The sequence below is a fragment of the Mytilus trossulus genome, chromosome 7 (genome assembly GCF_036588685.1).
Source record: "Mytilus trossulus isolate FHL-02 chromosome 7, PNRI_Mtr1.1.1.hap1, whole genome shotgun sequence".
In the NCBI taxonomy this organism is placed as follows: domain Eukaryota; kingdom Metazoa; phylum Mollusca; class Bivalvia; order Mytilida; family Mytilidae; genus Mytilus; species Mytilus trossulus.
Genome location: NC_086379.1, coordinates 65,652,743 through 65,665,238, shown reverse-complemented (window position 1 = coordinate 65,665,238; position 12,496 = coordinate 65,652,743). Strand labels below are relative to the sequence as shown.

Here is a 12,496-nt window from a genome sequence, read left to right as displayed (position 1 = left end):
CAAAACGGTTTTATCCCCGACCTTGTCAAACCATTTTGATTAAGGTGTTGTCTCTTGGTTCTAATATATACCAGTGACAGACTAATGGTTAATATTGAGATGCAGAACTTCCTGCTTATTGTTCTTGAACCTGTAATGATTATATAAGAAAGTTGAGCCGTAACTCTGGACTGTTAGTGTAGTACATATCAGGATAACTCACAAATAAACATATCCAAATCAATTCCAAAGTGAACAACGAAACAAGACAGTGGTGAATTTCTTGAATAGATTATCTCTAATCCTGAGACAAAAATCACATATCTGTAAATATCTGAACCTTTCATGTTTTCAATGGGTTCATCAACAAGTGACGCACACCTCAAAAAGTACTTTTAGTTCTTTATATGCAACTGGTAACAGGCATTACTGATACTTACCTTGTAATGAAATGGAATATAAATATCTCATATCAAGAGCAGAACTGATGTAAAAGTAAATCATAGCTGATGGGTTACAAAATGTATTATAAAGATAATAGTATATGCGCATGATCATAGTATTATAAATCCACAGAGCCTGAGTGTTGTAACCATACAGTGGTGTGACCATACATACATGACTACAATGGTTTGACCATAAAAACATGCTCATACTGGTGTGACCATACATGCATGATCACAGTGGTGTGACCATACATGCATGATCACAGTGGTGTGACCATACATGCATGATCACAGTGATGTGACCATACATGCATGATCACAGTGGTGTGACCATACATGCATGATCACAGTGGTGTGACCATACATACATAATCACAGTGGTGTGACCATACATACATGATCACAGTTGTGTGACCATACATACATGATCACAGTGGTGTGACCATACATACATGATCACAGTGGTGTGACCATACATACATGATCACAATGGTGTGACCATACATACATGATCACAGTGGTATGACCATACATACATGATCACAGTGGTATGACCATACATGCCGGGGTGTAACCATGTTGTCTGTTCTATGGTCCCGTTGTTGTCTCTCACATTTCCCATTTCCGTTCTCATTTGTATACATCATGGTCACAATAAATAATGTATGTCCAACGGAATGCCTTTTTTCAGAAGAAAACTAATGACAACACTGGAGTAACATTCCATGGTATAAAGTTTCCATTTTCTAGAATTCTTAATAAACTCTTAATCTATATAATTCTCTGTTAATGGCAAGAAATATCTTATTGCAAAATATTGTGAAATAGCAATTTTGTTTTTAATTAGAGTTATCTTTCTTTGTCCAGAATAGTAAGCAAGAAATATCTAATTGTAAGAATTTTTTTTATTTGGAGTTATCTTTCTTTGTTCAGAATCAACTTAAATCTTTGTTATATATACAATATACAATGTATATTCACTTTTTATTACCAACTGATAAATTAAAATAATCTTTACCATTCAGTGATAACAAGCAGTTTTTTTACATCTTAATATTTTATGATGTATTTAAATGAGTAGTAATTGTTGCAAACTCCATTAGAAATTTTAATTGAGATTAGTTTTGGAATAAGGGAAAGGGGGATGTGATTAAAAAAATTGGGTTCAATTTTTCTCATTTGAAATTTCATAAATAAAAAGAAAATTTCTTCAAATATTTTTTTGAGAGGAATAATATTCAACATCATTGTGAATTGCTCTAAGAGAAAACAAAAATTTTAATTTCATTAGAACACATTCATTCTGTGTCAGAAACCTATGCTGTGTCAACTATTTAATCAGAATCCAAATTTAGAGCTGAATCCAGCTTGAATGTTGTGTCCATACTTGCCCCAACCGTTCATTGTTCAACCTCTGCGGTCGTATAAAGCTACGCCCTGCGGAGCATCTGGTTACATGATATGAACCGGTGGGGCGTGGTTTACGTCTGATAATGTCCGTTGGGGCGTGGTTTCCGTTTGATAATGACTGTTGGGGCGTGGTTTCTCTGTTAATGACCGATGGGGCGTGGTTTCTCTGTTTAGAAAGATGTACCTTTTATAAAACATGTTCCTGTTTTTAATATTACATTTAAGTTGTTGAATTGTTTATTACACTTTTTCGTTAATTGTAAAATCAAAGAGAACTTAATAAAGAATTTATACACTGAAAAGTTGCACTAAAATGAATGACAGTATTACTACGACTGGTCTTCACTCTTTGCTATAGAAATCGTACAACTACTCGAGTTCGCTTTAGGCGTTTTGAATTTATGAGAATTTTCCAAAACATGTTTTTTTCAATGAAATAAACATAATAGTTCTTGAAAAACTGTTCATTATTGTGATACATGGACTGCCCGTAGGACACTGGTATTGACTGCGACAGCGATAATGACCTCGCCTTCGGCTCAGTCATTATCACTATCTTAGTCAATACCACTGTCCTGTGGGCAGTCCATATATCAAGATAATGACCAGTTTTTCAAGAACTATTATATAAGAAACGACTGATTAGAAAGAAAAAATATCATCTCAACTGTTTTATATTTATAAGGTATACTAATCTAAGTTCTGATTCTTGAATTGTATGTCACATTAAATGTAGTTGTCAAGTAATGATTGTTTGGTGATGGCTAGTCTTAGCAGAATGAAAGTAACAATATTTCTATATACATTTGTTATGTCCAAAGCAGGGGGGTCTATCAGACATTTTTAAAATGGAGGCACAATTGCATAAAGTGAGTAAGAGTTTATGCTAGAAAAGAACACTATGTTCTAATCTAAAAGGGGGGATGTGTGTAAGCCCTCTTAATCTGCCAGAAATGTAAAAATATTTGAATGCTTAAGCAGACTAATATGTAGTGCTGTAAAGAAATTTTTTATCATTACAGAAACATTTGTTCAGCCATTCCAGAAAAAGTACCCATACTACCACAGGAGGTTTAACCGAGTACCAACAATTGATCAGTGTGATGTAAATGAAACAGCCTGTATATACGAAGCACAGGAACAATGGAAAAGAGACAAGTAAGTTCATTTACGTTAGAAGAAGGAAGAATGGTCATGACATCATATCCACTGGTAACTGTGACCATTATATGATTTATATCATTTTGCTTGTATCATTACTCCTGTTTTTGTTTATATTTTACTTGAATATAACTAAAGAATTTAGTACTTTTTCTATCATAAATTTGAACATACAGTTCATCACTGTTGTTACTTAAAAGTTTATCTGACTGACTGAGTGACTAAAACAATTTGAAATGGCAAGAATTTTGAGACATCAGGAGTAAATATAAGGTAAATCTTCAAATTGGGATAGACATACATTTTACTTTGAGAGAACATGAAGTTTGAAATTAGTTTGAGACAATGAGAGTCAACTGTATGTTTTTTCTTGAACCTTTTGTAAGTCCATTGGATGAGATTGAAACAGTATAGGGATTTTTTAGTCCTGGTAGTGATGAGATTTTAGAGTATAGTTTAACCTTGCCACAATCAAGGACCTTATCAGTTGTTGCCTAATGTTATATCTTCATGTATTTTGTAAAAATAATTGTTGTCTGGAGATAAGGAGTTGACAGCATATCTTTGGCAGTCAATGCTTAATTTATTTAACAATTTTTATAATCAAAAAGTTAGTTTATCCCTGTTTGAAAGTGGTGGTTGTGTTTCATATCTTTATGTTTTTGTATCATTATGGAATTTTGTCATTGATGGTAGATTTTAGATAGTTTGCTAAATTTTGGCAATCAAAAAAAAATTAAAAAATCCTGTTCATGAGAATTGTTTAGGTATTTGTATTGATACTGTAAATAAATATTTCATGCATTGTGTATATCAAAAGTTCTTTAAACTATGATGTAAAAAACACCTAAAATCACAGATATTTTTTAATCAATATGCAATTTCTTTGAACATCTCAATTATTTACTAGTTTTTACATTCATTCCATAAATAGGTACAAATTAAAGTTATTAACAAGATCTACTTTTCTTATTTTCAGAATGGTGGACAGTAAAATTGTAAGAATATTAAAAGATCGTTATATAGATTGTAATTACTATGAGGGAGAAGATGCTCCTGTTAAGTGTGCATCCATAGCAGCAGTGAGTGAAGAGGCAGCTACAAACTGGTTTATAAAATGTACGTATTCATTATCACTGAACTAGTATATATATTTGTTTAAAGGCCAGCTGAAGGACAACCCGGTGCAGGAATTTCTCGTTGCATTGAAGACCTGTTGGTGACCTTCTGCTGTTGTCTGTTCTATGGTCGGGTTGTTGTCTCTTTGACACATTCCCCATTTCCATTCTCAATTTTATTCAACAGTGTTGTTTCTCTGCTCATACATATCTCTATTCACAAAAAACTTACAAACCATAAAAAATCAAGTCGTTTATAAAAAAAAAATATGTTTATATATAGCCTCTTTTTAGGAAAAGGAGTAGGGGCGGGGCATTTAAGGCCTAGTTTTGGCCCATGAAAATAAAATGTTTGATAACTTTTTCAAATTGGCACATAATGTTAACAAATTCATAGGGTCAAGAAATATAAATAAAAAACATAAAGATTTTTATCTGGATGTCACAATTACATCATAATGTGTACTATTTTCACAAAAATGAAGAACAAGTTTTCAGTAATTTAAGAATATGTATGATAACTTTTAAATTTGCAGTAATTTTTGGCCAAATAAGGGCCTTATTGCCCCTACTCCTTTTGCTGGAACAATAGTATTTATGCTGACTATGGTTGTAAGGTTTCTGATTAATTAAAAAAAAGACTTCCAACAGTGTTGTTTCTCTGCTCATTATTGTCTCTCTTCACCAAAAACTTACAAGTCATAAAAGATTAGTTTTTTTAGAAGAAAAAAATGTCTTGCAATGTATTGCAGATTTTTAATAGTAGTTCAAATTTTGGAAAAGATTTCTTGCAATGTATTGCACACCTTTTTTTGTAGTGGTAATTTTGTAAAATTTTTCTTGCAATGTAATTGGCCTTCTCAGGTAGTATGTCACTATGTGGTTGTGCGCAATATTTCTTGTAAGAAATAAGTTATCCTTTTGTGAAGAGTAAATTGTTTTAAGGCTTTGAAAGAATACTGAGATTATACAACGTGGATTATGGTGATGTTGTATGGGGCAATTGCTCCCAGCACGAGTCTGAGCTTCTTGAAAGTATTCAGATAGAAGCCGCTAGAATTATTACAGGCTTATGACGTAATTCCTCCAGACAAAAACTTTATATTGAATTAGGTTTAGAAACTCTGGAGAATAGACGTAATAAACATAAGCTTATACTATTCTATAAAATATTAAATGGGATGACACCTGCATACTTATATGAGTTAGTCCAGCCATATCTTCCCAGACAAACCCCTTATACTTTGAGGAATGAAAATAACACTTTTCATCTGCCTCTTGCTAGAACTAGCTCTTATTTTAATAGTTTCATTCCTTCCACTATAAGAGTTTGGAATAGTCTTCCTTTGAGTTTACAAAAATCCCCAAGTTTTTGTATATTTAGAAGTGGACTGGATAAGTTTTATAAGACTGATGATATCTTTAAACCTTTTAACTATGGAATAAGGAAACTTAATATAAGTCATTGTCAACTCAGAAATAATGCTAGCAACCTAAAATCTCATCTGTTTAATCAGTTCTTATCAGAGAACACTGTTTGTGTAAACTGTCATCACCCTGTTGAGGATAACAAACATTTCTTTTTCATTTGCCCCAAGTACAATGATGTAAGACAGATACTTCTTGATTCCATTGACTCCATTGCTGATAATGTTGATATAAATATTGAATTATTACTTTTTGGAAACAGATTATTTTCATATGATATGAATATTGCTATTTTTAAATCTAACAGAGAATTATATAGATTAAGAGTTTATTAAGAATTCTAGAAAATGGAAACTTTATACCATGGAATGTTACTCCAGTGTTGTCATTAGTTTTCTTCTGAAAAAAGGCATTCCGTTGGACATACATTATTTATTGTGACCATGATGTATACAAATGAGAACGGAAATGGGAAATGTGAGAGACAACAACGGGACCATAGAACAGACAACATGGTTACACCCCGGCATGTATGGTCATACCACTGTGATCATGTATGTATGGTCATACCACTGTGATCATGTATGTATGGTCACACCATTGTGATCATGTATGTATGGTCACACCACTGTGATCATGTATGTATGGTCACACCACTGTGATCATGTATGTATGGTCACACAACTGTGATCATGTATGTATGGTCACACCACTGTGATTATGTATGTATGGTCACACCACTGTGATCATGCATGTATGGTCACACCACTGTGATCATGCATGTATGGTCACATCACTGTGATCATGCATGTATGGTCACACCACTGTGATCATGCATGTATGGTCACACCACTGTGATCATGCATGTATGGTCACACCAGTATGAGCATGTTTTTATGGTCAAACCATTGTAGTCATGTATGTATGGTCACACCACTGTATGGTTACAACACTCAGGCTCTGTGGATTTATAATACTATGATCATGCGCATATACTATTATCTTTATAATACATTTTGTAACCCATCAGCTATGATTTACTTTTACATCAGTTCTGCTCTTGATATGAGATATTTATATTCCATTTCATTACAAGGTAAGTATCAGTAATGCCTGTTACCAGTTGCATATAAAGAACTAAAAGTACTTTTTGAGGTGTGCGTCACTTGTTGATGAACCCATTGAAAACATGAAAGGTTCAGATATTTACAGATATGTGATTTTTGTCTCAGGATTAGAGATAATCTATTCAAGAAATTCACCACTGTCTTGTTTCGTTGTTCACTTTGGAATTGATTTGGATATGTTTATTTGTGAGTTATCCTGATATGTACTACACTAACAGTCCAGAGTTACGGCTCAACTTTCTTATATAATCATTACAGGTTCAAGAACAATAAGCAGGAAGTTCTGCATCTCAATATTAACCATTAGTCTGTCACTGGTATATATTAGAACCAAGAGACAACACCTTAATCAAAATGGTTTGACAAGGTCGGGGATAAAACCGTTTTGTTCTTTTTTTAAATAATGCATTTCTGACAAGAAAATGTCTATATGAAACCAAGTATAGTACAATACAAATCCTTGATGAAACAAAGTTTGAGAATTTTCCTTTCCAAAATCTTGTACTGAAAACTAATTTGTAGTGTTTTCTGTGTACATTTTTTCCTTTCAGCTGTGCAATAATTGCAAAATTAGGTGTAACAAATCTGACAGTATACTGTGATCTCATCTATGCATGTCCACAATTATTCATAAAATAATTAAAAATGTTGAACAGTAAAGATTCAGTATGTGTATAACGGAAATTTGTTATCCAATGTTGTTGATCATGTTGATAATATTGTTATTTTTGGTTTAAAAAAAAAGAAGTATGTAAAATTGTTAAAAAAAATATGGATGACAATATGACTGGAGAGCTGTAGGCTAATAAAGTGTGCAATGTATCTGTAATAAAATTTTATTTACTATTCATCAGTTTAATGTTGATGTTCTTCCTGTTTGCACATTTTAATTTCTAATATTTTTTTTTAATCTTAATTTCATAAAAGAATCACTCCAAATGTCTCTTTATAAGACAGTTCTCACAAAGGCTGGTTGTCTTTTCCTGTTTGTCCTGCAAGTTGAATGGTACAAATAGGAATCATGATGATATCTTGCTGCTTTTTGTAGACTTTGTACGATTGAGGTTCGTTCACATAACCACAAATATATTTTTTTTTTAAATTTTGTACAACCATAATACTGTTTCATTCCATAAAAAGCAGGTCTCAAAATCTGATTGATTTGATGTGTTCATGCCTCCGGGATGATTTTTTCCAACGTACCACCTGTAAGATTATATTTATTCAATGAAAGTACATGGTTAATACATAAAACAAATCTTTCTTTTTCAATGTTCAATGAAATCCTATAAAACAAGGACAATAGTTTGTGCAACACACACCTACATTTATATGTGTAATATTTTAATCTTAATAGTAAAAAAAATAATATTTGACATTTGAACTCCTGTGTATTGTTATCTCATTGGTAATCATACCACAACTCCTTTTATATGGTAGTGGGCTACTGAAAAGAGGGAAGGTTATATAAAATAAAATAAAATTGCCCACACTGAAATATCTGTCTTGCTTAACGGGTAATCTAATGGGCTAAGAAGTTTAACATGTTCAAAATTAGTCTGTTTATATATTATGTAATATACTTCATTAAAAAAAATATGTACGTAAACACTGATATAATAGAACTATACTTTTCAACCATCAATTTTTTTAATAATAAATCTTCACCCTAGCCACACAAACACATACAGACATAGCAGATGCCTAACAAAATTCAAGAAATTCGTTTTTCTTTATTTCTTCTTCTGTAATATCCCTATTACCTGCTTAGGAATTTTGAATAATTGGCCATTAAACACAAATTTGAGAGTACTCAAAATTACTGGAAGCCAGTTGATTGATAATGAATGATTTTTTTACATCCAGTGTCAAATATTTATTCAAGTTCAGGACAGTTGATTTTTTTTTACAATAAATACAACTTGGAGCTTTGTCCTGTAATAGGTGTCATTCAGGATGAAGGTTCTGGAAATTTAATTTGAAATGCCATGCATTGGAACATAAATGAGGAATTATTGGATAGGAGCAGAAAGTTTGCCTTTCAGTAGACCAACTACGAACTTCTCAAAGAGTTGCATTCTCTCTACTACTAGGCATCGGATTAAAAGTCCCCATTCTGAGCAGACATGACTGGGTATTTATACATCCTGTACAGTCAAACGGATGACCAACATAGGCAAGTGGGGTGAAGACAAAGATTTAAATGGAAAGCTAGTTGAAAACTAACAACAACTTATTAAAAAAACTCATGTGTCTAAGTTGAGGTTTGTTCCAGTTTTTGTTGATAGAAGTGAAATGATCTGAACCAAAGTTCTAGTTTATAGTTTCTATATAAGGTAAAAACATTCAATTCTATCCAATATTCCATTCACTAAGGACGAGAGAGTCAGGCTAGTGTACACATGACATTCGATAATTAAAGAGTTTTGACAACTTCACCGGCTTTCATCTACAGATAATGTTGTTTATTATTATTTTTTAATGAAAAAAATATTTGTTAAAAAATTATGTGTAGGCACGTGACTGAAGTGCCTAACGACCGCTACGCCCCTGGACAGTATTGGAGAAATTTACCTAATCGCAAAAACTTAGTGCTGATAAATTAACCATGAAATGGAGGTCTATGGTATATTTTTTTCGTTTCAAGCTTTGCACATCAGCAAAAGAAAGTCTAAAACACCAGATACATTAAAATTTTACTTATATTGTTATAGAAACTGACCTAATCACATAACTTATTGTATAGCCATCACTTTTGGAATGAGGGTATTATATAAAACGTGTTTTGAATTTTAATTACCACAAGAAAGTTTGTGAGGGGTTCTATTGAACCCTGTGTTTTGCATGTGATTGCTGCTGTCAGTGTTTTTAAAGTGAAGTATTTTGAACCATTTACCAGTAAATGACAGAATATTTTAAGAGAAATTCAAACTTTTTCTGTTAATGCTATTAAATGGTCTAAAGATAAGATAATGTCCAAGTTTCAAAGCAATCCATGAAGGTTTACGAAATTATTTTGTAAGATGGGACGTATACGTACGCGCAAAATAACTTAAATTTGGAAAAATCTTCAACACACGTGGTACCATTTGCTATTGTTACTAAGAATGAATCAAGTATAGCAATCGAATACGACGCCGTGCGAGCATGCAAAGCATACGGGAAGTGAAAATAGAATTAGATCGAAAACGTAAGATGGTAAAAAAAAAACCAATACGAGACGATATATTATACACATAACTTTTGAAATATGTTCAAAGTAAAGTTGTTACAAGTTTAATTGATACTCTACGCAATTGATTGTTTAAACCCGTTTTGATATTAAAAAGAACCAATTTATATTGGTATGCGAAAAATCAGTATGTAGCACAATAATTCAAATATACATGTACCTGTTTTATGATATCAAAGTCTGAGATATCGTCTTTTCTTCCGAAATGTCCGATGCCTTCTTCATTTTCTTCTAACTGCACGAGAAGGAACTCTGGAACAGTGATGATATATTATTAATGATTCATCTTCAATATGATAGCCACAAATAATCAAGAAGAAATAAAATTAATGAAGAGTGTTTAAAACAATCTGCTAGAAGAAATGCTGGTTCATTTGATAATACTAACTTAATAGAGAATTCGTATCGGAGGTGTTCAACATTTTTGAAATTGAACATTTTGTTCCCGTTCGCTGAGGATAATCGAGGAAAGTTAGACATTGCTTTTGCAGCAGTCACATAGAAAGTCACAATAAAACTTAGGCGATCTTAGGCAGTCAGCCTTCAGAATAATTTCTGTCGGTACACTTCTTCTTCTTCTTGTCTCCGTTATAAGGAACACCTGAGTTATAAATGGCGTGTATAGGATGACATTTGGAGCCTGTATCGGTACAGATTTATGTAAACCCACTATTTATTTCTAGTTTGAGGATAAAATCCAATTTGATCAAGTGTTCTATTTAACGATGTGCTAGACATATATGTTTTTTTGGTGAAAACTTTATATATTTTATATACGTCTTCATGTTCCATTCTACATCATAACTTTATCTTCCTCCTCTAAAAGGAGCTCCGCTTTGAAAGCGTAGTCTATTAATATTTTGTTTGTGCCCTTTAACCGTACCCAAGGAGCACTGTAATAATAAAAAAAATGGTACACAGTATATTTTCATAAACGTGTATACATGTATTTCTATAAAAGTAAAATCAATAATTCACCACTGATGCACACAGCAATTATAATATTTCATAAGCCACTGATACACGAATGTAAAGTCGATTACATATGTTACTCGTTTGAAGATATAAAATATAAAATATAATTTTGTTTATGCTTTTAGATTATCTAGAAATTATGAAAACCTGGCAAAAATATATACCCAATTTCCGATTGCTAGATGTGCATCCTGGTAACATGCAATTCAGTAGATAAATTTTAACCTCGTTTACCGGTCATGCATGATTCGCTTGTTTAGAACTGTAGACCCTGTCTTACGCCATTATATTGCCGTAATAAAAATAATTTATTTTTTCTTTACAATTTTTTCAATGAATATAAAATTTTCACCTATAAATGTTCGTGAAATCTACTCAAAGCGTTTTGAGGTACTGTCCGAAAACTGGAAATTCCACTTTATTCAATGAGTCCGAACATTTCAAATAAATGTAAAATTAAAACTATGTCTTTAAATCGAAATGGGAGTTGTGTGTGTTTGTGTTGAGAGGGGTGCACAACATCAACAAAGTGGCACTTTTAAGTTCAAGGCCGAAAATTGAAAAATACCTTAGTTTTCTTTAATAAAATCCTTACGATCTATAGAAAGTAAAATCTTTTTTTTTTTAATTTAACTCCAATGTAAGAAAACAAATAATTATATATGTTCCGTCCGAGTTATTACATGCCGACTTGAAATTCATAAAACACAAAATTACTTTTGCATTCCGATAAGAAAGAGCACAATGGAACTGAAAGATACATTTGTAGAGAGAAACAGATATAATTAAATAGAGATAGATATAGGAAGATGTGGTGTGAGTGCCAATGAGACAACTCTCCATCCAACTGAATAACAATTTAAAAATAAGTAAACCATTATAGGTCAATGTACGGCCTTCAACATGGAGCCTTGGCTCACACCGAACAACAAGCTATAAAGCCCCCCCCCTCCCCCCAAAAAACAAAAATCAGAGATGTCTGTTTTTCTTATGGAAATTTAGAGTCAACCTTTCGAATTTTTATAATATCACCCCAATTCTTTCGTTAAAATTATCATGGGACCATCATTTGAAATTTGTATGGCATAACTCAAATTTATCACACACAAAGTTTAAAACTCCGGCACTCGCATGTATATAAAATAAAAAGCCTAAAAAAGAGGGAATGTAACTTTAAAACTGTAACAGTACCGGTCTATATGAATGAAGCTACCTACAAACTTAAGCTGGTCAACCATTTCATCTATAGCACTGAAGTGTAGCGATAAGTTAACACAACGGGGGTCCATTTTAGGCTATACACTAAAAGAAAATACATTTGCTTAGTCCCGACTCGGGTTCCGGTTCCGTCAGCAGTGTTTCGAAGCAACTTGTACTTTACCTATTCAGATAGATCTATATCTGTACTTCAAATAGTATGTACACAGTGTGGTGAATATTTAAATAACATGTTTATAAAGCTACAGAACAGTAAAAGAAAATGAAACAACGTCTTACCCGTAAGTGTTACAGTTACTCATCCATTCTTCTAAACCAAGGCTACACAATCTCAGATCAAATTTAAATCTCTCCAACGTCAACATTTTTCGCGGAACGTTTGAATCGACGAATCAACGTTGA

General features: G+C 32.5%; 1 protein-coding gene and 1 long non-coding RNA gene across 2 annotated transcripts; one reads left to right on the top strand and one right to left on the bottom strand.

Moving 5' to 3' along the window:
* Positions 1 to 430: 430 nt before the first annotated feature.
* Positions 431 to 4,156, top strand: LOC134726597 (NADH dehydrogenase [ubiquinone] 1 beta subcomplex subunit 10-like). Its single transcript, XM_063591008.1, has 3 exons — positions 431 to 468; positions 2,787 to 2,993; positions 3,976 to 4,156. The coding sequence occupies exons 1-3, from the start codon at positions 431 to 433 to the stop codon at positions 4,139 to 4,141; spliced, it is 411 nt and encodes a 136-aa protein (XP_063447078.1). The 3' UTR covers positions 4,142 to 4,156.
* A 3,333-nt stretch (positions 4,157 to 7,489) lies between these two features.
* On the bottom strand, positions 7,490 to 12,490 carry LOC134725596 (uncharacterized). The gene is made up of 3 exons (XR_010108570.1): positions 12,374 to 12,490; positions 10,062 to 10,153; positions 7,490 to 7,875 (listed from the first exon to the last, which is right to left on the bottom strand). It is a non-coding gene; the product is annotated as an uncharacterized LOC134725596 (long non-coding RNA).
* Between the last annotated feature and the right edge of the window lie 6 nt (positions 12,491 to 12,496).

Excerpts from the sequence above, each read along its gene's own strand:
- LOC134726597 (XM_063591008.1), top strand. The coding sequence starts at position 431 with ATGGAATATAAATATCTCATATCAAGAGCAGAACTGAT. Across the intron at positions 469-2,786 it reads ATATCAAGAGCAGAACTGAT|AAATGTAAAAATATTTGAAT; the intron begins GTAAAAGTAAAT and ends TTAATCTGCCAG. Across the intron at positions 2,994-3,975 it reads GAACAATGGAAAAGAGACAA|AATGGTGGACAGTAAAATTG; the intron begins GTAAGTTCATTT and ends TCTTATTTTCAG.